Here is a 26,194-nt window from a genome sequence, read left to right on the forward strand (position 1 = left end):
GGGAGGTGGGGCCTGATTGGGCCGCGGTGAGTGCGGATGGGCGTGTCCGCCGCCGAGGAAGCGGTTGGATCCGAGCACTTCCGACGGCGTTTGGGGTGCGCGAAGATGAGGAAGGTGGTTTTGATCACGGGGGCGAGCAGGTGAGGTGGTGGCGGATCAGGGGTGCGAGGGGGCAGGGGTCTGCGGCCCGCCTCGGGCTGACGGCCGGGAGCGCCCGCGCTGGCCCTGCCTCTGCGGACACCTGCTGCAGGTGTCCCACCGCAGATTTGGGGCATTTTGAGGGTGTTCAGGGACTGGCGCTTTGACGGTGCAAAGGGAAACAGGAAGGTGGCAGTGAGGACCCTGTGGTTATGAAGGGGAAGAGGGGCTGCCCCTGCACCCCCGCCCGCTCCCCGCCTTCATTCATTCATTCACCTGCTGTGCGGTCCCCACCGCGTGTTCTGGATTCCAGCACCCGTGAGCGTTAGGACCGCGTCACAGAGACGCGGAGGCGATGAAACTTTCCCTGCTGAGACGCGGAAGGAGTGCAGCTCCCACTTATCCCAGCGTTGCTCGTTTGGACTCCTCCCAGCCTGTTTAGTTCCATCAAGGGTGTGTGGGAGACGAAGCTGTTTCTACTTGTTGCACTGATGCTTGTGAAGATATGTGAAATCATTTAAAATTGATGCACTCCGAGTTGCCTGCCCAACCACATCCCTCCCTGTGAGCCGGTTTCAAGCCGCTTTGCTAGGTGTCTGCCATTGGTATTTTCTTCGTGTGTTCTCAAAATTGCTTGTGTGTTTCTCTTAAGTATATTGTGATATGTGCAATTGTATACTAATATTAAAAGCCTGCTATTCTCAAGTGAGGACGTATAAACCTAAATATGTTTGATGCTGTATTGGCAGAGCCAACAGATTACTATTGGTTCCAGCCTATTTTGAGTTTCTGTTTACCTGCAGTCAGCCTAAGTTTTGCGTGAAAACTTATTACTTAGGTTTTCTCTGCGGTTTGCCTTGCTGGTCGGACTGCTGGCCTAATTTCCTGTGCCATTTTCTGTTGCTCTTTCTGAAGTAGTAGATTCATCTTTGAGTGACCCACTCATCCGTGTTTCACTTTCTTGGCCCTCATCTGATAGTAACTCTGTTCCTACCTTCTATGTAATCATCACTTTCTTCCTTCTTTCCTTCCTTCCTTTTTCTTTCTTTCTTTCTTTCTTTCTTTCTTTCTTTCTTTCTTTCTTTCTTTCTCTCTCTCTCTCTCTCTCTCTCTCTCTCTTTCTTTCTTTCGATTTATTTATTTGAGAGTCAGAGTTACAGAGAGGCAGAGGCAGAGAGAGAGAGAGAGAAAGGTCTTCCATCTGCTGATTCACTTCCCAGTTGGCTGCAAGGGCTGGAGCTGTGCCATTCGGAAGCCAGGAACCTGGAGCTTCCTCTAAATTTCCCACACTGGTGCATGGGCCCAAGCACTTGGGCCATCTTCTACTGCTTTCCCAGGCCATTTGCAGAGAGCTGGATTGGAAGTGGAGCAGCCAGGACTCAAACCGGTGCCCGTATGGGATGCCTGCACTGCAGGTGGAGGCTTTACCCGCTACACCACAGCACCAGCCCCTCTCCTTACTTTTTTTTTTTTTTTAAGATTTTGTTTATTTATTCGAGAGGTAGAGTTACAGACAGTGAGAGGGAGAGACAGAGAGAAAGGTCTTCCTTTCATTGGTTCACTCTATGCCGGTACAGGGGCCCAAGGACTTGGGTCATCTTCTACTGCTTTCCCAGGCCACAGCAGAGAGCTGGAGTGGAAGAGGGGCAGCCGGGACTAGAACCGGTGCCCGTATGGGATGCTGGCACCACAGGCGGAGGATTAACCTAGTGAGCCACGGTGCCGGTCCCCCTCCCCTTACTTTTACAGATGTACTTGAAAGGCAGACTCTCATACACACATATGGTGGGAGGGGGGAAGGGGAAGGATTGATTTTCCATGCGCTTGTTGGCTCCCCACACGGCCGGCCCCTCTTTCTCTATGAGCTGCTCAGACATAGCAGTGGATTGGATTCTTTCTTGTTACTGATGCCTCTTTCTGAAAGATTCATCTGTTCCCTTATCAGGGATTCCTGTTGCTTGCCACAGCGGCAATGACACCATCAGCCGTTGGCCTTGAGGAACCTAAACAGCAAAATAAAACTTTCAGGCAAGAAACAGATAATAAGATGCTGTTTTTAACACTTGCTGGTACTGTATTGAATTGCTTTCATAAGTGGCATTATAAGTACAAAACAAAAACAGGCAGCATAAACTGGATTCAACGAAGTGCTCAGGTACAGTTGATTTGCAGTCCAGTTATTGTGTCAGTGAACTGGTTTGGAATGGGAAGAACATAAACTGGACATCATCTTGAGCAAGCAGGAGATGTCTCTTTTCTTTCAGTAACGTGTGAGTGTTTTCTGTCTGGGCTGCTCATCGCAACTCAAGTGAACACAGTTTTCTGAGCCAGAGAGAAATGCCTCTGGCACTGTCTCAGTTAACGTGTGCCCTGTGTTTGAATTGTCTTCTCAGTGGCATTGGCCTGGCCCTCTGCAAGCGGCTGCTGACGGTAGACGATGGGCTGCACCTGTGTTTGGCGTGCAGGAACATGGGCAAAGCCAAAGCCGTCCGTGCTGCCCTGCTGGCCTCTCACAGCAGTGCCCAGATCACCATGGTACAGGTGGATGTCAGCAACCTGCAGTCGGTGTTCCGGGCTGCTGAGGAACTTAAACAAAGGTTTGTCTCCAGTTGATGGGCTTTCTTCCATGAGATCGTGTTGCATAACATTTCATAAAATAAGAAAGGATAGGAAAACCTACAAAAGGAAGAGGGACACTTTAGATATTATGTTGAGAAAATCTATATAGAATGACCCTTTACATCTCAATACCACATTTTCATTCTCAATTATGATCATAAGATTTCATTATGTATTTACCCTGACATGTGGTCAGTTGTAAGGCCTTATGGTAATACAACTACTATGATGTTTCGTGTTCATATTCATTTTACATCTTTCTTCCACGTTACAAACATTACTTAGATAGGGCCAGTACTGGTGTTCAGCAGGTGAAGACGTGGATACAGAAATAGGGATACTATGCCTAAGAAGACTCTAACTTTGGTTGGCTGGGTTGGTTCTGGAGCTCGGTTCTCCTTCCTATTTCCTTGGAAAGCTTTAATCCCCAAGGCCAGCGTAGATTTGCTCACACCTGCTTGGTAATTGGTATTTATAAGGTGCATTATAAACATCTAGTGCATGAAGGAATGGAGTCCTTGAATGTGTGACTGCCCTGAAAGTGTTCACAAAGTCACATATTGATGCATAGTGCAATTTTCTGGGTGGGGGTGGGGGGTATCCTTTTCAGTTCTAAGAATTTATGCTCAAAAAGGGTTTCAGACCTTGCAGTTGTCCATGTTGAATCCTAGGACTATCCAAAATAAATAATTTTCAAATGCTTTTAAATTTGAGCCTCTTAAGAAGGGAGCACTTAAGGCCATGAATGAGTTGTGCCAGCTGTCTGTCATCAGCACTTTCATCCACCTTTGCTGCTTTCTTTGAGAATTCCACCCAGAATTATACAAATTTAACAAATGATAGGGCCAGGTGCTGTGGTGTAGTGGGTAAAACCACTGCCTGCAGTGCCAGCATCCCAGATGGCCGCCAGTTCGTGTCCCGGCTGTTCCACTTCTGATCCAGCTCTCTGTTATGGCCTGGGAAAGCAGTCAAAGATGGCTCAAGTGCTGGGGCCCCTGTACCTACATGGGAGACATGGAAGAAGCTCCTGGCTTTGGATCAGCGCAGCTCCATCCTTTGCAGCCATTTGGGGAGTGAATCAGCAGATGGAAGACCTCTCTCTCTCTTACTCTGACTTTCAAATAAATAAATAAATCTTTAAAAAAAAAGAGAGAGAAATGCTTTTGGTGATATTCAGTGTAAGATCTCTTGCTTATGTCAAGCCTCTGCAGCTCTTAATGGACATCTTTGATTGTAGCCCCAAAGTAAATTAGAGCCAAAGATCTTGAGAAGGGCCCCTTCCCACCGTGAAGGCAGCACAGTCTCTGGGAAGAGGCTGCTTGGATTAAGGTTTAGAAAGGTTTAAAAATTAAAAAGCCTTCTCTGGTCAGAGTTTCACTATTCTCTTTACAACAAGTACTCTGGAGGGAGCCTGCCAAGACTCCTTTCCCCTCATAGCTTTTATTCTCTTTAATTAAAAAACAAAATATTTGGAAGTAAAACAGTGAGACTTCCCATCTGCTGATTCACTCCACAGATGCCTGCAACAGGCCAGGCTAAAGCCAGGAGCCAGGAACTCAGTCTTGGTCTCCCCGCTGAGTGGCAGGGACTCATGCACTTGAGCCATTGCCTGCTGCAATAGCAGGAAGCTGGAATGGGGAGCAGAGCCGAGGCTTGAACCCTGGCACTCCAGTATGGGGCGTAGGTGTCCCAGCTGGTGGTTTAACCACTGTACCAAACATCTACCCCTCATTTTGCTTCTGTAATCCTTTGTAGTCTAGTGAACCTTCAACATTTTATGATGCTTAGCACCTGCCCTTGAACACAGAATGTTTCCATATGGATCTTCCTTTTTTCTAAAAAAAGATTTGTTTGTTGAAAAGCAGAGCAACAGAGAAGGAGGGAGGGAGGGAGGGAAGAAGAGAGAGAGAGAGAGAGAGAGAGATTGAGATTTCCATCTGCTGGGCTCACTTCCCAAATGGCTCTAACAGGCAAGTCCAAGCTTAGCCAGAGCCGGGAACTCCATCTTGGTGTCCCACATGGGTGGCAGGAACCCAAGCGTTGGGCCATCTTCTGCTGCCTTCCCGGGTGCCTTAGCAGGGAGCTGAGTCAGAAGAGCAGGTGAGACTCTGCTCTGATATGGGATGGCAGCATCACAAGCGGTGGCTTAACCTACTCTGCCACAATGCTGGCCCCTCTGCCTGGGTCTTTTGTTTCAGTAGTGACCTTGGCTTTGGCACATTGGGACAAGTGAATATCAGTACTATATAAATTTCATTTGTTGGCTAAGGGAGATGTGAAACTTTTTAAGATGTAAAAAGCTTTTTAAGACCAAAGGAGTGTTTCTCTAGCACTTAACCGAGAGGACCAAGCCAGGAGGAATTATCAATCAGAGAATATTTGACATCAAAGCCACTGTCAAAAACAAACAAAAAGGCAGTTATTTACCAAGGCTCAAGAAAAACTGTTGAGAAAGAAATATTGCAACCTTGATGTTGAGTGAATTCCCTTTAGTTTCTTGTGGCCAGCTGACTGGTTTAGAAAGTACTTGCTGTCCTTGTAATGGCTTGTGTATTCTAGAGGGAGGATGCACAGTCTCAGTGGATTCTAACGATCTTGGTGTTTTACTTGCAGATTTCAGAGGTTAGACTACGTGTATTTAAATGCTGGAATCATGCCTAATCCACAGCTGAATGTCAGAGCACTTTTCTCTGGCCTCTTTTCAAGGTAATTTCCATTTTCTAGGCGAACTGATTGGATGGGAGGTGTTCATTTTTCTGCCTAGTTTTGCCCTTGGTGTGTTCATTCGGGGAGGGGGTTTGAAAGATGAAAGCTGTTGAAGAAAGATGATGGAGGAAGGAGGTGTTACATCATGAGAGAGACACATTCTTCTTTGGTGGAAAGCACTGTGAGTCATTGTTCTTACAGTGTTTGAGAGCGCCAGGGTATTTCAAGTGGTTAGACATTTCAGAAAGTAAAAATTTGAGTCTACCTGAATGTACACAAGAACTTTTTAAAATTAGGCAAAATCCTCAGACTCCAGTAGCTAGGAAATCTATGTTGGAAGCATTTCCTAATAGTATTTCAGATGCTGTGACCAGTAGTTTGGGGAAATGCAGAGAACTGAAGTCTTCGGGGAGGTTCTCAGTACACTTTAGTGTCTTTCAAAAATGTTTGACTACAACCTAGAATAAGAAATCCGGTCTTACAACCCAGTATATTCATAAATACTGCATGCCAGTTACTATGCTACTATTATTTTACTTTGCTTCCATAGATGTACATGTGTACACACATGCACACCCCCCCTCCCCCAACACATACACTGGTGTCGATTTGATAAATTGATCCCACAGCAAAACATCACACTAGTGTGTGCAATATTCTAAGAATTCCTAGTGGAAAAGCAATCTATTTAACTTAAGCCTCCTCTGTGCAGGGGAAGACTTCCTCCCCTTGCCACAGCTGTTATTTGCTCAGAAGAGTTTACCTGTAACCTGATTTGGAAAGAGGCGGCAGAGTTTTAGCTGCAGGTTTGTGAGAGACTCAGGTTCTTATTAGAAGAGTGAGCTGTAAGTATGTGATTACTTCTATAAATTGAGGGGGTATGAAACTTTTTTTTTTTTTTTAAAGATTTATTTATTTGAAAGACAGAGTTAGGGAGGCAGAGAGAGAGAGAGAGAGATCATCCACTGGTTTACTCCCCAAATAGCCACAGTGGCTGGGGCTGGGCCAGGCCAAAGATAGGAGCTTTATCCAGGCGTCCCACATGGACGCAGGGGCACAAGCACATGAGCCATCTTCTGCTGCTTTCCCAGGCACATCAGCAGGGAGCTGGATCGGAAGTGGAGCAGCACTGCAGACGGTGGCTTAACCTGCTGAGCTACCGCACTGGCACCAGGATGAAGCATTTATGCACCTCATTTAACTCAATAACCCAGTCTGACAAATAGATATTTAGATTCCTGTCATTGCAGAATCAAGGAAAGTTTAGTTTGTGTATGTGGGTGGGTTAGGGAGTGTCGTTGGTACCTTAGGTTAAAGCTTTAAAGTCATACAATTGTCTTCTGCTGTTTCAGAAAAGTGATTCATATGTTCTCCACAGCTGAAGGACTGCTGACCCAGGCTGACAGGCTCACTGCCGACGGGCTCCAGGAGGTGTTTGAAACCAATATCTTCGGCCACTTTATCCTGGTAAGAATCAATCTAGAGAGTGGAGAAGCAAATACAGAAGCACTTTTCAGAAACCATATACAGAACTGAGAAAATATGAAACTGAGCTTGGCATCAAATAGCATTGAGGTAGCAGGAAAGCCATTACTGAACAGTTAGTTGCTTATGATCATGGTTGCTAAATTCTTATGCATCCACACTTGTGTGTGACAACTCCAGGCATACGCATGAAGCTAAGGCTGAGGCGTGTAGCTTATGTAGTGTCTTCTGTACTTTTGCCTCAGCTTCAATCTCTGACAGCCTTAATATCTAAAGTGATACCCAGCTGTGATGCTAGATGTTTATAATTCTTTGGTACTAGGAGAACTTCTGGTCCTGGGTTTTTCTCCATAAAATCTGTCTCTATCCCTCTAATCTATGTTTATACTTATGGTTGCTTCTTTTTACTTTGGGCCCAGTTTTGCTCAAAATCGGACCTCCTTGAAGACCAGCCTATGTTTACCATAATTAAGATGTGGCACATTGGCCAGCGCCATAGCTCTACAGGCTAATCCTCCACCTAGTGGCGCCAGCACCCCGGGTTCTAGTTCCAGTCGGGGCACCGGATTCTGTCCCGGTTGCCCCTCTTCCAGGCCAGCTCTCTGCTGTGGCCCAGGAGTGCAGTGGAGGATGGCCCAAATGCTTGGGCCCTGCACCCCATGGGAGACCAGGAGAAGCACCTGGCTCCTGCCTTCGGATCAGCGCGGTGTGCCGGCTGCAGCGCGCTGGCCACAGCGGCCATTGGAGGGTTAACCAACAGCAAAGGAAGACCTTTCTCTCTGTCTCTCTCTCACTGTCCACTCTGCCTGTCAAAAATAAAAAAAATTAAAAAAAAAAAAGATGTGGCACATTGGAATAGTAAAAAGAAAAGAGATGGATATGAGACAGCCTCCAGTATTTTATTATTAAGAAGAAACAGCAGGGTGCAGTATTTACAGAGTAGATTCATTTCTATGATCAAATGATATAAAACAGTTCTAGAAAAATACCAATTAAACTAATGGCACTGGTTGCTTTTGATGGTCTAGGGTTCCAGGATTTCAGGAATCCGTGGAAAATTCATATTTCATTGTTGATCCTTTAATTGGTTTTTAAAAAATCTCAAAAAATTGGAGATCCGCTGCCTCCATACCAAGTGCCTGTGTCTGGCAGAGCCGGTGTGAGACCAAGAGACAATCCTTCCCCGCCGTCCGGATAATCAAGAGTTTTGGCCAGACCTCTGAGCATACACCGAGAGAGGGAGAGAGGAGCCAGACTAAAAGCACAGACTATGGCGCTGAAACGGATTAATAAGGAACTTAGTGATTTGGCCCGTGACCCTCCAGCACAATGTTCTGCAGGTCCAGTTGGGGATGATATGTTTCACTGGCAAGCCACAATTATAGGACCTAATGACAGCCCATATCAAGGTGGTGTATTCTTTTTGGCAATTCATTTTCCTACAGACTACCCCTTCAAATCACCTAAGGTTGCATTTACAACAAGAATTTATCATCCAAATATTAACAGTAATGGCAGCATTTGTCTCGATATTCTAAGATCACAGTGGTCTCCTGCTTTAACTATTTCTAAAGTTCTTTTATCCATTTGTTCACTGCTATGTGATCCAAACCCAGATGACCCCCTAGTGCCAGCAATTGCACGGATCTATAAAACAGACAGAGATAAGTACAACAGAATATCTCGGGAATGGACTCAGAAGTATGCCATGTGATGCTACCTTAAAGTCAGAATAACCTGCATTATAGCTGGAATAAACTTCAAATTACTGTTCCTTTTTTGATTTTCTTATCCGGCTGCTCCCCTATCAGACCTCATCTTTTTTAATTTTATTTTTTGTTTACCTCCCTCCATTCATTCACATGCTCATCTGAGAAGACTTAAGTTCTTCCAGCTTTGGACAATAACTGCTTTTAGAAACTGTAAAGTAGTTACAAGAGAACAGTTGCCCAAGATTCAGAATTTTTTTAAAAAATGGAGCGTGTGTATTATGTGGCCAGTGTCTTCACTCTGACTTGGTTATAGACTAAAACCATTCCTCACTGCTCTGACATGCTGGAGAAATCATCTGAGAGGGAGGGAGATGGATGCCCAGTTGTCACAGCAAAGGAAGCAGCGTTATTCTAGCAGCATCCATCCTTGTTTAAGCCTTCCACTGTTAGAGATCTGAGGTTACATGATAGGCTTTATGCTCATAACTGATGTGGCTGGAGAATTGGTATTGAATTTATAGCATCAGCAGAACAGAAAATGTGATGTATTTTATGCATGTCAATAAAGGAATGCCCTGTTCTTGTTCTACAGAGAATGGAAACTGGAAGTCAAACACCCTTTGTATTCCAAAACAGGGTCTCAAACATTTTGTAATTGTCATTTAAATTGTTAGGAGGCTTGGAGCTATTAGTTAATCTATCTTCCAATACACTGTTTAATATAGCACTGAATAAATGATGCAAGTTGTCAATGGATGAGTGATCAACTAATAGCTCTGCTAGTAATTGATTTATTTTTCTTCAATAAAGTTGCATAAACCAAAAAAAATCTCAAAAAATAATTTTAAATTTTATCCAGTTAGCCTTCTTTATGAATTATTAAATTAAATGTTAATGATAAAAAATTAATATATTAATAGTTTGGGGTGTTTTTTTGATGAATCTATTTTTTATAAAGTTGTTAAGAAAATCAGGCCATTGGTATCTGTGGTTTGTGTTGGGGAAATGGCAGAGAAGAATTGTGGCCATAGGTGCAATTATCATAGGTGGCCTGGTATATCTGTATGTGGACAGCTTAGCAGCAAGGGTTTTGGAAACCATTTTTCAAATAAAATAATACCAAAGTGTATATAGGCCTTCCACCCTTTCCAAATTATAGTTAAGATTCTTCCTACGCTTTGTGGAATACGAAAGTGGATTCTGGGTTCAAGTGTAAATGTATTATGTAAACGGATCCATCCCCAGTTTGAATTATGCGGGGCACTCCAACAGTTCCTGGAGGAGGCTGGCACTGTGGTACAGCAGGTAAAACTGCCACCTGTGACATACACCCATTGTGGGCACTGCTTTGTATGCCAGCTGCTGCACATCTGATCCAGATGCCTGTTAATGGCCTGGGAAAACAGCAGAAGATGGCCCAAGTACGAGCGCCCCTGCCACCCACATGGAAGACCCAGACGAAGCTGTTCCTCCCAGGTTGGGCCTTGCCCAGAGCTGGCCAGTGTGGCCATCTAGGGAGTGAACCAGCAGATGAAAGATCTCTCTCTCTCTCTCTCTTTCTCTATTTCTACCTCACCTTCTCTCTCTGTAACTCTGACTTTCAAAATAAATATAAATTTTTTTAAAAGTTCACGGAAAAGTAGAATTAATTTTAAGTTTATTTTGTTGCCAAAAAATTTTGAAATCCATGCACAGTTCTTTCATAGTACACATTTTCCACTGCTTTCTCAGGTACATTAGCAGGAAGCTGGGTTGCAAGTGGAGCAGCTGGGACTCAAACCAGTGCCCACATGGGATGCTGGCTAGCAGGCAGTGGCCCAACCGTCCGCATACAGCACCAGCACTGAGATTCCCACATCCTATTGCAGAATACCTGGGTTCCACTCCTGACTTTACTCCCAATTCCAGCTTGCACCCTGGAAGGCAGCAGATGATTGCTCAAGTCTTTGGATCCCTGATCCTTGTGGAAAACCTGGATTGAGTTTTCTTCTCCAGTTTCAGCTCAGCTCAGCCCTGACTGTTGCAGGCATTTGGGAATTGAACCAGCAGATGAGGTTTCTGTCTGTATTTCAAATAAAATAGATGAATGAGTCAATACTGATACATTATTATTAAGTGAAGTCCATACATTATTCAGTTTCTCAGTTTTTACCCAGTGTCCTTTTACAGTTCTTGGATCCCATCGAAGATGATGAGAGCTCTTTTAGTTGACACCTGCATCTTTTTGATATTCCCTCATTCTTATCATTTTCTGTTTCTGTTTTACCTTTGGTTTTGAACAATTGCTTACTTTCTGGCAGTGTAAGATGCTTCAGACTTGTATAATTCCTACCTCAGTCCTAGAATCAGCCAAGGATCTCATTCCTTTTATTGGAGAACAGGTGTTACAAACCAAGTGCTCATTGTATTGAAGTATTAGTTACTTTTTTAATTTTTAATTTTTTATTTATTTTTATTTTTTGACAGGCAGAGTGGACAGTGAGAGAGAGAGAGAGACAGAGAGAAAGGTCTTCCTTTGCTGTTGGTTCACCCTCCAATGGCTGCCGTGGCCAGCATACCACGCTAATACAAAGGCAGGAGCCAGGTGTTTCTCCTGGTCTCCCATGGGGTGCAGGGCCCAAGCATTTGGGCCATCCTCCACTGCACTCCCTGGCTACAGCAGAGAGCTGGCCTGGAAGAGGGGCAACTGGGACAGAATCCGGCGCCCCAACTGGGACTAGAACCTGGTTTGCCGGTGCCGCAGGCAGAGGATTAGCCTATTGAGCCGCAGCGCCGGCCAATATTAGTTACTTCTAAACCCTCTCAGCTAACAGACCAAGGAGGTATATACGTGTATTATAACTCCTGTAGATATACATATCTATAATTTTTTATGTAACTATTTCCCTACTCAGACATGAGTTAATACTGATATCTCTAATCTATTATGTGGGTCATTCTCACTTTCTCCTCTTATTTGTGAAACTGCACTTCAACAGTGAAATCTGGTACCCACCATCCTATATCCACTTGCTTATTCAGTTACAGTGTGTTTTTATATATATAAATATATACATATATACACAATTATATATAGTTATATAATTTATATATAATCATTTAATTCCCTTCATAGAGCTGATACTTTTTTTAAAGATTGTTTTATTTATTTATTTGAGAGGCAGAGTTATAGACAGAGAGAAGGAGAGACAAAGAGAAAGGACTTCCATCTGCCAGTTTACTCCCCAAGTGGCCACAATGGCTGAAACTGTGTTGATCTGAAGCCATGAGCCAAGAACTTCCTCTGAGTATCCTGCACAGGTGCAGAGGCTCAAGCACTTGGGCCATCTTCCATTGCTTTCCCAGGCCATTTGCAGAGTGCTGGATCAGAAGTGGAGCAGCCAGGACATGAACCAGCTCCCATATGGGATGCTAACGCCGCAGGTAGAGGCTTAGCCTACTATACCACAGTGCCGACCCTATATCTGATACTTTTTAAAAATATTTATGGGGGCTGGAATTGTGGTACCACAGGTTAAGCCACTGCCTGTGCTGCTGGCATTCCATCTGAGTGCCGGTTCGAGTTCTGGCTACTCCATTCTTAGCCAGCTCCCTGATAATGCACCTGAGAGGCAGCGATAATGGCCTTAGTATTTAGACCCCTGTGTCCTGTGTGGGAGACAAAGGTGAAGCTCCTGTCTTTGGCATGGCCCAACCTCGGCTATTTGCAGCCATTTGGGGAATGAACTAGTGGATGGAAGATATCTCTTCCCCTACTCCTAACTCTGCCTTTCAAATAAATAAATCTTTAAAAACTAAGCAAAACAAAAATTTTATTCAATTATTTGAAAGACAGAGTGACAGAAACAGAGAGAGAGACAGAGACACAAAGAGATCTTCCATTTACTGGTTCATTCCCAAAATATCCACAACAGCCAAGGCTGGGCCAGACTGAATCCAGGAGTCAGGCACTCCATCTAGGTCTCCCACTTGGATGACAGTGACCCAACTATTTGATCATCATTGCTGCTTCCCAGGTGCACGAGCAGGGGGCTGGATCAAAAGGGGAGTAGCCACGACTTAAACATGCACTCCATTATAGGGTATGGGCATCCCAAGCGACAGCTTAACCTGTTGCACCGCAGCGCCCATCCTGATCTGATACTTTTTTATTCTTTATCCTCCCATTGAGATTCGGGAACTGGAACCTCTCCTCTGTCACAGTGACAATCCATCTCAGCTCATCTGGACATCATCTCGCAACGCAAGGAAATCTAATTTCAGCCTTGAAGACATCCAGCACAGCAAAGGCCAGGAACCCTATAGCTCTTCTAAATACGCCACTGACCTTCTCAACGTGGCTTTGAACAGGCACTACAACCAGCAGGTGAGCCTTGTCTCAGTGATATGGCCATGACAGGGCAATGGTTTCTTAATTAGCTACAGTTGATTTCCCAATAGCTGCCTGGCTTTTCACCAGCCATTGTAGGTTAGAGTGATAGTGGGTATATATGAGTTTTAATGCTCAGATCTCTAGCCGTCAGGGAAATGCAAATCAAAACCACTTGATGTTTTACCTCACCCCAGTTAGAATGGTTGTCATACAGAAACCAGCAAACAATAAATGCTGGCAAGGATGTGGGAAAAAAGGTGCCCGAATCCGCTGTTGATGGGAATGTAAACTGGTGCAGCCATTGTGTAAGACACTATGGAGATATCCCAGAAATATAAAAATTGATCTACCATATGACCCCGCAATCCCACTTCTGGAAGTTTACCCAAACAAAATGAAATCAGCATATGAAAGAGTTATCTGTACCCCCATGATCATTGCAGCTCAATTCACAATAGCTAAGATATGAAATCAACCCAGATGTCCATCAACTGATGACTGGATAAAGAAATTATAGTATATATACACTATGGAATACTACTCAACAGTAAAAAAAAAAAAAAAATCCCGTCTTTTGTAATAAAATAGATGTAAGTGGAAACCATTTTACTTAGTGAAAAAAATAAGCCAGTCCCCCAAAAGACAGATACCATATGTTTTCCCCCTATCTGTGGTAACTAATAGAGTACCTAAAATGTAATGTGCTGGGGTGAAATTGACATTTTGAAATTCAGTGATTGTTTACAGCCTTTGTCTGACTGTTGAGGAGCAGTGTTTTTTCTTTAGACTATTTATTTTTATTTAACTCTTTACTTAGGGTAGGGTGAATCTTATGAGTATAAAGTTAACTGATAATAGATCTTTGTAAAATTTAAGAGTGGGAATAGGAGAGGGAGGAGGAAGGATGGGGGTGTGGGTGGGAGGGAGGGTAGGGAGGGAAGTATCACTATGTTCCTGAATCTGTATATATGAAATACATGAAATTCTATACCTTAAATAAAATAAAAAATATTTAAGGGAGAGATAATTAGCTCCTGACTTTCCAGGTTCATGTGGTTCATTGACCATTCTGTGGTTCTTCAGGAGCTCTGTGTTGACAGAACAACAGTACTCACCTTGTTTAAGTACTCACCTTGTTTGCACGCAGTACTCCTCATCTCTGTTTGTCATTTAATACCTACCCTGTTAACGGTGAGGTGCGTTTGAGTGTTGCCATTTTCAGAAGAGGATATTATAGTTCAGAGAAGTTAAGTCATTTACTCGAAGGGCACAAAGCTTGTAAATAAATGGTAGAGCTCAGAGTTGGGGCCATATTTAACAGCTTGGACTTTTCTTGTTGAACCGTGCTGCCACCTAGTGTCTGTCCTGTCAGGTGTTTATAGGAAGTTCAGTAGTTCTAAAGGTTTCTGCGGGCTGGTGATTAGGATGGGAATCCAGAGTCTATTTGTGTGACGACCTGAGTTTAGCTGGTGTATCTTTGGTCTCTTGCCAGTCACCCTGGCTGCTTGTGTTTCTAGAACTTACTGTTTCTGTGTATGCCTCTGTTGCCCAGGTCTAAAATCATAACTTCCAGTCTTTGTCATGGAAATTTCTTTTGTTTGCTTTGGCTATTTTGCATGAGTGTGGGACTATGGAGGCATTTCATTCCACTAAAAGGTACAAAAACCTACCATGTTGGGGCACTGGGCAGGCTTAGGATTGAAGGGGACGGTACAATAAAAACGTGATCAAAGAAAAGATGTCATTCTGCAAGGCAGGTTCTTTGTGAATTGGACATAAGAAATCTAAACCTTATGAGATATTTAAACTTATGGTGTAGTTGTCAGCTTTTTGTTACTAGAATGAAAAACCTAAGACAAGCTACTTATAAAGGAGGGAGATTTATTTCACACTTCATTTTGGAGGTTTCACAGTCCTATATGGAGCAGCCCCATTGGCCTGGCACTTAACAAGAGCAGTGGATGGCAGAATATGTGCAGAGGAAGGATCATCTGGGAGTCAGAGTAGAGAAAGAGCAGCTAGGCCAACTTTCTCCCAGGAACTACCTTCCAGTGGCATGCTCCCAATAACTGAAAGACCTTCCACTAGGTCCACTTCCCAAACACCATAATTGGATGCAGTCCCCACCAGTGTAGCACCATCAATCCATGACTCTGAGGTGAAAATATCTGCATATATTGGGGAGCCAAGTCATGTTCTAACTATAGCTTCTGGTTATTCTGGAATGGAGACTTTTTTCAGATGGAATTCATTGGTGATCGGACTTAAAATCATGCCTCTTGGTAAAGGGAGTCGTATAAAGTAGATGCTAAGAACATTCGCTCTAGAACTAGATTTGAACTCTGGAACTAGAACTGTTGTCCTTTTCACTGCCACCTGAGGCAGATGTTTAATCTCCTTCTCTTGGTTGGCAGAATTGAGTGTGCACATCAGTAGGAAGCAGTCACAGTGGTGCATTTTGCTCAGAATGTGAGTGTGTACATGTGTTTCTGCACATATGCACATGTGGGTATGCATGAGATGGGCATATGTGCTTGTGTGCATGTACGTGTATGGGAGTACATAAGTACCTGTTTGGGTTTTAGTAGGAGTGGGGGTGTACGTGGGGTGTGTGCACATTCTTGTGTGTGATCATGTGTTGACTGCTGTTACTGCTATTGAATTCACTGTGTTGGTCCCAATGTGAGCTTCTTCTGCAGTCTTTTGAGATGATAAAACTTGCCCCAAGTGCTTCCTGGTACTCTGGAAACTCCCTTTTTGTGAGCCTGGCCAGAATAGAGCCACTTTTCCTTTCATAAAAAGCTCTGGAATTTTATTTAAATTTCAATTATTTGGGATGTTGTATTTTACAAAAAAGGGAGATTTGATTAATGCTGTTCCCTCCTAAGACCTATTTTTAAAAAAAATTTATAAAAACATAATTTCAATCCACAAATAATCAGAGGCTTACTGCAATAGTAACCATAATGTTCACCAAGTAAAAAGTAAGAAGACCATGGTTCCACAGGAGTATAAACAAGGGCTAAAAACAACAATCACATCAGAAAATGTCCATTTCATTCCTATATTGTATTCCATATTAAGTACCACATGTCAGAGAAGACATATGACATTTGTGTTCTTTGGGATTGGCTTATTTCACTAAACAATGGTTTCCGGTTATGTGCATTCTGTTGCAACAGATAGGATTTCTTTTTTTTTTTGGCTGAGCAGTGTTCCATAGTGTGTGTGTGTATGTGTGTGTGTATACATTTTTTTAATCCAGTCATCAGTTGATGGACATCTGGGTTGATTCCATATCTTAGCTATTGTTAATTGAGCTGTAATATACATGGGGGTACAAATAACTCTTTCATATGTTGATTTTATTTCATTTGGGTAAATTCTCAGGAGTGGGACGGCCAGGTCATACGGTTGATCTATTTTCAGATTTCTGAGGAATCTCCATACTGTCTTACACAGTGGTTGTATTAGTTTAATTCCCACTGTATATTACATTTCCCCCACATCCTCACCACTAAAGTCTCTTGATATTGGCTCTCAGCTTGACTTTTCCTTCTTTGCTTGTATTTATTTATTTAGTTTTTGGGTAGGCAGAGAGAGAGAGACATGCACAGAGATAGAAAGAAAGAAAAATAGAGCTCCTCTATCCCATAGTTCATCCTCCAAATTCCCCCAATGGCCAGGGGTGGGCCAGGCCATAGCTGGGAGCCAGGAGCTCCAACAGGGTCTCCTAGATGAATGACAGAGACCCAGCTACTGCAGCCATCACTGCTGCCTCCCAGGTTATGTTAACAGGAAGCTGGCACTCAGATACGGGATTCAGGCATCCCAACCTGTGATTTCATCACTAGGCCAAACACCTGCCCTCTCCTTGGCTTTTATGAGGAAGGAAGAAAGAACCACATTATGGGATTCCTTTTGAAGCCTTGTATTACCAGAAATATTGTCAGGTTCTATCCAGGCTCCCTAAGAGATTTTAATCATCCTTTAACGAACCCCCGCACAAGGCACAGAGAAATACTCAAGGTCATCCCAGTTTTCTTCACGAAAATTGAACGTGTGGAGGGACTGCAGTCTGTGATAAGACTACCTTCTTGTTTATTTCTTTTGTTTATCAAAGTCAGAAAGTTGTAAATGTTGATAATTCTAGGTTTTAGTTTGAAGCTTTCCTCATTTGGGACTGAAGACTCACTGTTTCTAGGTAGTCCCCAGAAGAAGAAATTTTCAGGGGCTGGCATTGTGATACAGTGAGTTAAGCTGCCACTTGCAATGCCGGCATCTCATATTGGAGTGCAGGTTCAAGTCCTGGCTGTTCCACTTCCAATCCCACTCCCTGTTAATATTCCTGGGAAAACAACAGATGATGACCCAAGTACTTGGGTCTCAAGAGGGAAAATCTGATGGAGTTCCTGGCTCCTGGCTTGAGCCTGGCCAGCCCTGGCTGTTGAAGCCATTTGGGAAGTGAGCCAGTCGATGGAAGATCTCTCTCTCTCTCTCTCTCTCTCTGTCTCTCCCTCACTCCCTCCCACTTTCCCTCTCTCTGTGTCACTTTGCCTTTCAAAACATAAATCTTTTTTTAAACAAAAAGAAAGGAATTTTACTTAGTTATTTTTGGGCCAAATACAAGGATACTTCAAAATGTTCATAAAAATAGAATTAAAAGCTAAGTTTAATTTGGTGCAAAATTTTTTGAAACCCATCCACAGTTTTCTGTTTTGTTTTAATATGCATTTTCCATAAACTTTTTGCAACTCCTCATATGTTACCTTCTGGGAAGGACTTGTGGGCTATAACACTGTTGAGTCCCAGCTCCTGACTTCTGCTCAAAGGACTGCTAACTCCCGGGCATCCTCAGGGGTGGCTGCTCTGTGTCAGGTGCTGCCTAGCTCCTGTAGCCCTGGTAAAACTTGTAGCTCTGTGTTGCTCAGGGTGCTGTTGTCCTTTGAACTGCATGTTACACCAGCACTTCCTATTTTTTTATTTGAAAGAAAAAAATGAGATTCGAAATACTAAAAATATGAATGAAAATGGTCAAGATCAAAATAAGGCAAATGTGGTAAAAACTAAACTAAATAAAAGAGTAAAACAAATCCCAGTGCTGCAGGACTTCTTACAGATGCATGCGGGGTCTTTTTTGTTCTGTTTTGTTTTAATTAACATTAACTCTGTGTTAACTAGGACTGTCTTTATAGGACAGACTTTCCTAAAATGATGGGCCCGAGGCTAAGGATCTGGCTTAGTGCTCTTCAGTTGGAGAAGGTTTTTGTGGCACCTTGTACAGCCCTTTGTTCCTCTCTGATGCCAGGAGTGCCCACCTCAAGCTAGAGGTGTGGGTCTTAGCTACCTGCAGAGCAGCAGACCCATATTTTTGGCTTAGCCATCTGTATTTACTAGCTCAGAAACTTCGTGAGGGCAAGGACTACCGATCCTAAGTGCTTATTATGATTGACACCTGCTCTTCAATGAAGCCAATAACATGGAAAATTTAGCTAATCAAGCCACAGTGTTCTCTCTTAGCTCCAAGATTGGTTACTCTTTATACTGCAAGGTTTTTGCAGATTGAAAGTTTTACATCCCAAGTGCCTTTCTTTGTGGGTTCTCAGTACATAATGCTTTTTTTTTTATTTGCATTTATTTATTCGAGAGAGAGAGAGAGAGAGAGACACAGATAGACAGATATCCCATCCATCCACTGGTTCACTTCCCAGATACCCACAACAATGGTGTCTGGGTTAGGGCTGAAAACTAGGAGCCTGGGGACTCAATCCATGCCTCGGACTTGGATGGCAGGGATCCAGTTTCTTAAGCCATTACTACTACATTCCTGGGTTTGCATTAATAGGAAGCTGAAATCCAGAGCTAGAACTGGGACCTGAACCCACACCTGGCAATATGGGATGCAGGTGTCTTAACCACTAGGCCAGACATTTGTCCCTCAGTATTTGATTCTTAAGCTTAAATGCTACCCAACTTCAGGGACAATCCAGAGCATAAATCCTTGATAATGCTAGCTTTGTGGCTCACATGGGTATCTCTTTATTAACTAGCATATAGCCAGACTGAGTCAGTACACACTGAATCAAAATCTATTGCTACCTTTGTTGTTCCCCCAGGGCCTGTATTCCAGTGTGGTGTGCCCAGGCACAGTGTTGACCAATATGACATATGGAATTCTACCTCCCTTCATATGGAAACTGCTGCTGCCATTCATATGGTTGGTGAGTAATGAATATGTCTTTGATAAAAGCATTGTGAAATGACTTAAGAAATTGAACTTAAAGGTAGCAGAATTCCACTTAACATGAGCTTTTAAAAATATTTATTTTCGGGCTGGCGCCGTGGCTTACTAGGCTAATCCTCCGCCTGCGGCGCCGGCACCCTGGGTTCTAGTCCCGGACGGGGCGCCGGATTCTGTCCCGGTTGCTCCTCTTCCAGTCCAGCTCTCTGCTGTGGCCCAGGAGTGTAGTGGAGGATGGCCCAAGTGCTTGGGCCCTGCACCCGCATGGGAGACCAGGAGAAGCACCTGGCTCCTGGCTTCGGATCGGGCAGTGCGCCGGCAGTAGCAGCCATTTGGGGAGTGAACCAACGGAAAAAGGAAGACCTTTCTGTCTGTCTTTCTCTCACTGTCCACTCTGCCTGTCAAAAAAAAAAATATATATATATATATATGTATATATTTATTTTCACCTATTTGAAAAGCAGAGAGAGACAGAGACAGAGAGAGATCTTCCATCTGCTGGCTCACTCCCTAGATGCCCGTAACAACCAGGACTGGCCAGGAACTTCATTCGGGTCTCCTGAATGGGAGGCAGGGGCCCAAGCAGTTAATGCATCCCAGGATGCAGTAGCAGGAGTGCTAAGTCCAGAAGCAGAGCAGCTGGGACTTGAACCAGCAGTGCAGTTTGGGATGTGGGATCACAAGCATCAGCTTAACCTGCTGCGCCACAACACCTGCCCCAATTTGAGGTTTCTGCAGTTCGTTGTGTGTGACCTCTGCTTAATCCTTCCTGGCGTTACCACTGCACTGTCTTCTGAGTATCCACTGCTCTTTAAAGCAATGTTTCTTTAATCATGTACCATAGATCCCAAGATCCCATGGTTTTGGGAAATCCATGTTAAACCATGTTAAACTGGATGTCTCTGAGTTTTCATTGTTATTGTACGTTTTCAAAAAGGGGATGATTGTATATTGTATTGCTATAGAAATAAGTTTTTGTTTGGTGTTTTGAGCATTTTGAAGAATCATTGTTCCTCTAGCACACATTGGAAAATGCTACTTTTAGGAAATGTGCCTTTCTTTAGGGCTAAGGAAGAGATGTTCCTCCATTATGGCAGGCATGGAACAGAGATCTGAAGGAAATACACCTTCATATTAAAAGGAGTTGACTTAGAGTGATGCACGTGATGATTTTTTTTTCCTTTTTTCCTTCTTCATTTTCTGATATTTAACAAGTGTTCTACAGTGAGAGATGCAGGTTTTCTTTCTTAATATGTAAATTAATAATTATTTTGTGGCTCTATTCTAAACCACCTCACATGACTGTTACTTCTTTTCCTTAGCTTCGCTTTTTTGCAAATGCTTTCACTTTGACACCATACAATGGAACAGAAGCACTGGTATGTTACTGGAGTTTTTTTTTTTTTAAGCTGGTATAATGGCTTATGGATGTGAATTGTAATTTTACTGGAAACAAACGATGGCAGCAGAAAAGATAATAAGAGAACAAGCTCTGAATAGCCAAGATTCCATTTGGGACTAACGTGAATCATAAGGCTGAGTACAGAACATCAGGAGCAAAGTCTGGAAGTGGCGCTAGACACTGTGCTTAAAGGGAAGACACTTGGGCAGAAACAAGATGTACCAGTAGCTAGGGGAGGGGTGGAGCCACTGAGCGCTACAGGGGAAGGTAAAGCAAGGTGGTGGCTAGGTAGTCAGAAGGTGTTGCCAATTAGCAGTAGGGGCAACAAAGTCCAATTCCACTCCCCTCTATGGAGATTCTCTTTGCCTTATTAGTATCAGACAGATTATTCTTGTATCAGGAAACCAACAGATTTTCTTAAATCACACATAACAGATTGCATTTGTTTCTTTGTCAGTGGCAGACATTACTAATGGATCATGATCTTTTTTTGCTGTACACAGTGATATCTCTTCAAAGCCAGGCTCTGCTAATGGATCGGAATTGTCATATAAGGTTAAACTTAAAAAAAAAAAGTGATGAAACTTGTCCTTTATTCTTTACACTATCTAGTTGAAATCCTAGTGTAGTAGTCAGTTCTTTGTGGACATGACTTCCCTCATTCCTTTGAGGTCCTTCAGCATCTTCTTTCAAAACTGGAGGCGCTAGCACACTCTAGTGCACATACTTAGTAGGTTCTTAAATGTTGACTAAATTGAAATGAACTAAGAAAAACATAAAGAGAGTTGGGTTGTTGCTCTTATTTTAGTACATGTTGCAGAAATAAATGCATTTATTTTTGGGACACAATTGATTTTAGAAGGAAGTGCTTTTAAACTATATTTCAATTGCTCTTAATATACTTGCCAGACCACTAGAAATATTAATAGTCTGTTAAGAAATTACTTTTTTTGTACATCTGTAGCACTGAAAATCAAGTCTAGAAATCAAGTATATATTGAGTGCCAGTGGGGTGGGGAGTACTTAGAATATAAAAATCCCTATTTCCAAGTAGTTTAGAAAATTGCTTTATTTCTAGAAAAATAATGAATTCATAAAATAGGCAAGAACATAATACATTCTGTATTCAAGAGGTGAGTGCGAATCAGTGGGGGCTGGAGACATTGAAGAAGACTTGGTTCACTAAGTGGGACTTGGTCTGGGCTCTGAAGGACAAGATTTGACTTACATAGGGTGATAGCACGACCCTGGTGTTACAGTTTAAAGCAGCTGGCTTTGTGTCATTCTGCTGTAATTTCTTAAAATGTGGGAGGGTAGGAGACTAGCACCCTAAATCCCACTTAGTGATAATTGTAGATGCCACTGGGTGTGGATGAGGCTCTGAGTGCACTGCTTGTGGAACGTCAGTCTCTTTCATTTTTTTGTGTAAGTTTTGTCTCCTTAAATGGGCTGAGCTTGAGAAGCTGAAAACATGGTGGTGAAGGATGTGGGTACAAGAATTCAAATCCTGTATCTCCAGTTCCTGGTTGGGAGCCCTTGGGTATGTTTTAGGAATAAATGAGAAGAGGTATATTGTAAGGGTTTCAGTGTGTTTCAACATGTAAGATTTTAAGGAAAACTAAGTTAATGAAAATAATGCAGTTCTAACTTGCAACTTGACAAATCAATGGAGCAGAATAGAAAGTTTAGATGTTGGTCCATAAGCATATGGGGATTCAATATATGAAAAAGATGAAATTCTAAAACTAGTGGGGAAAAAGATGTATTTGACAAATGTATGGGTAATAAAGTTCAATGTAGAACAGGAGCTTTTCTTCATATTTTACACCAAAATAAAAAGCTAGACAAATTAAGAGCTTTATATATGAGAGCTGAAAGATGAAGTTACTAGAAGACAGTATGGGGACATTTTTGAATAGTTTCAGAGTATTAGTCTTCTCTAATTGCAGAAATTGTAAAAGACTGAACATTTTGACTAAGTAAGTTTTTTAAAATTACATAACCAACAACTCCATTTAAGTAAACCCCAAAGACTAACTATGAAGTAGAAGAAAAATACCTGACATTCATATTATAACTAAAAGGCTAATTTTCCTTGATAAGGAGTTTTGACAAGTCTGGGAAAACAATCTATTGGAATAATGAGCAGAGGACCTGAACAGAGAGGGTTTTTGTTGTTGTTGTTGTTTTGTTTTTAGGATCTGTTTATTTAACTTGAAAGGCAGAGATACAGAGAAAGGGAGAGAGACAGAGGGAGATCTTCCATCTGCTGGTTTACTCCCCAAATGGCTGCAGCAGCCAGAACTTTGCCAAACCAAAGCCAGGAGCCGGGACTTCTTCTCAGTCTTCCACATAGGTGTAGTGGCCCAAGTGCTTGGGCCATCTTCTGCTGCTATCCCAAGCACATCAGCCAGCAAGGACCTGGATTGGAAGTAGAGCAGCTGGGAATAGAACCAGCACCCATATGGGACACCGGTGCTGAAGGTGGAGCTTAACCTGCCATGCCACAGTGCCGTCCCCAAACAGTTGTTTTAATCATATGAGAAGATACTCAACTTCACTCATGTTAGGAGATTATGCAAGTTATTGTGTAATTACTGGGAAATTATACAAATGTATTGGCATATAATTAACAAGTATTCTTCAATTCAGATTAGCAAAGACTACATGATTTGATAATGTACAATACCCACAAGGGGTATACAGTTACTCTTCTGCGCTGCTTGGGGGAGGATACATTAGTATAGCCTGCACTGAGGACTCTGACAAGATCAGGCAATAAAGGAAACATTCATACCTTTAATCCAGCAGCTCCATCTTTAGTGTTTATCTTACAGATGTACTCAATGGTTGATTAAGTTTGATTACAGTCAAATTTGTAATAATCCAAACTGGAGACAAGCTATATATCCTTTAATTGAAAACTAAATTATGATACATGCCTGAAATGGAATCCTGTGTAAGTATACTTTAGAAAAGAACAAAACAGCTCTATATGTACTAACTAGGGGATAAGGCATGTTGTTCATGTGAAAAAAGGCTGTGTGCTGTGCTTCCCTGTGAATAATAAAAAAGAATGTACATAATTTTAGATGGTTAGATTTTGTTTTCTTTTGTTTTGTTTTTATTTTTTTTTGACAGAGTGGACAGTGAGAGAGAGAGAGAGAGAGAGACAGAGAGAAATGTCTTCCTTTTCCATTGGTTCACCCCCACAATGGTCGCTGTGGCTGGTGCACCATGCTGATCCGAAGCCAGGAGCCAGGTGCTTCTCCTGGTCTCCCATGCGGGTGCAGGGCCCAAGCACTTGGGCCATCCTCCACTGCACTCCTGGGCCACAGCAGAGAGCTGGACTGGAAGAGGAGCAACCGGGACAGAACCGGCACCCCACCCAGTGCCGCAGCTCAATAGGCTAATCCTCCACCTGCAGCGCCGGCACCCCAGGTTCTAGTCCCAGTTGGGGCACCGGTTCTGTCCAGGTTGCTCCTCTTCCAGGCCAGCTCTCTGCTGTGGCCCGGGAGTGCAGTGGAGGATGGCCCAAGTGCTTGGGTCCTGCACCCGCATGGGAGACCAGGAGAAGCACCTGGCTCCTGGCTTCGGACCAGTGTAGTGCGCCAGCCACAGCGTACTGGCTGCAGCGGCCATTGGGGGGTGAACCAACGGCAAAGGAAGACCTTTCTCTCTGTGTCTCTCTCTCACTGTCCACTCTGCCTGTCAAAAGTAAAAACAAAAACAAAAAAAAAAAAAAAGAAAAAAGAAAAATATACAAGAAACTTTTAAGGTGGTTGCTTCCAGAAAAGAGAACTGTGTGGCTCTAAGATTGGGAAGGGCAGGAGACGTACTTTTTTCCATGTATATCTCTTGAATGGTATCTGTGTGCACGCTTATTTGTTAATAAAATCTTACATCAGGAGGTGGCTATCCACGGTAAGTCAGCTAGTCTGTATTCCATGAACTTGGTTTTGGAGATTAAAGGAAGAGACAGCAAACATGATTCAAAGGATACTATTAAGCAGGCTGCTCTATTGTCTCCCTTTGAGTCACCATAGAGATTCACGGAGAATTCGTAATTAGCTGATGAAATTCACAGGGGTTTTTATAATTTGTTTGGGAGCCCAGTAAAGAGAAATAAATCCAAGTAAAAAAGAAATCATGGACACACTCTTTCTTTCTAGGTTTGGCTTTTCCATCAAAAGCCCGAGTCTCTCAACCCTCTGACAAAATACATGAGTGCTACCACAGGCCTTGGAAACAATTATGTAACGACCCAAAAGGTAAAGGTGGTCTCATTGTTAGGCTGCAGGTGCTTGCTGCCAGGCCAGTGAGTTAGCCCTGCATTCGTGACCAGCCCCACCACTTCCCCGCTTCTCTTCCTGGGCTTCCACTCTCTGTCCCCTGGCACCTGGGTAGCTTGGTTCCATTTCCTTCTGCTCCCTCCTGCCCCTCAGCCTTTGCGCGTGTCATTCTTTCTACCTGAGTAGCTCTTCCCCTTCTTCCAACAACTCCAGGTCTGTGCATCCTTTAGATCTTGACTTATGGATGTCCCAGCTTTCTGTGACCCTGGGGACCAGGCCAGCTGCCTCTGTTGTAGGTTTTCATGACGTCTTACACCTGTACTGTGTGGCACTTATTCACCCTTGCGTTCTCTGTCGGTATGCAGGGGTACTGCATGGAAAATTCATGGGGAAAATAAAATTAAAATCACAGTTGGTTGGTATCTTCTGTTACTGGGTATGTAGGAGTTGGGGAAGATAGCCAAAACTCAGATCTTTCTATCTTAACTTTTTAAAGGAAGCATCGGTGGATATGGGGAGTGTTGGAGATTGGACTGAGTGTTAATATGTCCTAAGGTTCTTGAGTTTCCTGACATTCCCCACATTGCTGGCACCATAGCCTCTTCCTACTGCCACTCTCCCCCATCTCCCATTATAGTTCTCTTACATATGTCGAATGCCTTCAGTTTACACAAATGCTATTCATTTTTCTAATCATCACTGTTTGCTTCTTTTTCAGATGGACCTAGATGAAGACACTGCTGAAAAACTTTACCAAAGTTTACTGGAACTGGAAAAGCATGTTAAAGTCTCACTTCCAAAGGCAGATCCCTGGAGCTGACAGTGGCAAGGCCTGAAACCTCGCCTGTCTTCTTTGCATTGCAGGGCATGTGGATTTCCATTGAGCTTGGGTGACAGGCATTTTTAGTAGACTGTGAGCTAGGCCTCTTCTCCTGCTTTTCAGAATTAATTCTAAGACCATGTAGGTATGCCTGTGTGTGTCTGTGTGTGTATACACTTGAGAAAAAGATGGGTACAATAAAAATATGCATTAGATGTTCTCCAGAGTGTTGTCACATCACCATTACTGGAGCCGCCTGATAGGACACCTGTTTATGTTCTACCAGCAGGATCCCAAGCTCAACTCTACAGGATGTAGTAAGGACTTGAATGCCTGTGACACAGGCACACGCTGAACCTCCTCTTGGCCAGCCTCTGTGAGAGGAAGTCCTGGGGGGGTGAGGAGGT

At 43.2% G+C, this 26,194-nt stretch overlaps 2 protein-coding genes across 4 annotated transcripts; both read left to right on the plus strand.

Moving 5' to 3' along the window:
- HSD17B7 (hydroxysteroid 17-beta dehydrogenase 7) lies at positions 1-26,194 on the plus strand. Of its 3 annotated transcripts, XM_062192646.1 has the most exons (9): positions 1-140; positions 2,532-2,735; positions 5,371-5,463; positions 6,816-6,930; positions 12,832-13,026; positions 19,149-19,253; positions 20,596-20,652; positions 24,848-24,946; positions 25,686-26,194. In XM_062192646.1, exons 1-9 carry the CDS (start codon positions 37-39, stop codon positions 25,785-25,787), a joined length of 1,074 nt encoding a protein of 357 aa, XP_062048630.1. In that variant the 5' UTR covers positions 1-36; the 3' UTR covers positions 25,788-26,194. The 3 variants fall into 3 exon arrangements, with proteins under 3 accessions (XP_062048630.1, XP_062048631.1, XP_062048632.1); XM_062192647.1 differs by lacking the exon at positions 2,532-2,735; XM_062192648.1 differs by lacking the exons at positions 12,832-13,026; positions 19,149-19,253; positions 20,596-20,652; positions 24,848-24,946; positions 25,686-26,194 and having other exon boundaries at positions 6,842-6,930.
- Positions 7,968-9,507, plus strand: LOC133760334 (ubiquitin-conjugating enzyme E2 D3-like). The gene has a single exon (XM_062192645.1). The coding sequence runs from the start codon at positions 8,219-8,221 to the stop codon at positions 8,660-8,662; it is 444 nt and encodes a 147-aa protein (XP_062048629.1). The 5' UTR covers positions 7,968-8,218; the 3' UTR covers positions 8,663-9,507.

This window comes from Lepus europaeus, chromosome 5 (assembly GCF_033115175.1).
Source record: "Lepus europaeus isolate LE1 chromosome 5, mLepTim1.pri, whole genome shotgun sequence".
Lineage (NCBI taxonomy): Eukaryota > Metazoa > Chordata > Mammalia > Lagomorpha > Leporidae > Lepus > Lepus europaeus.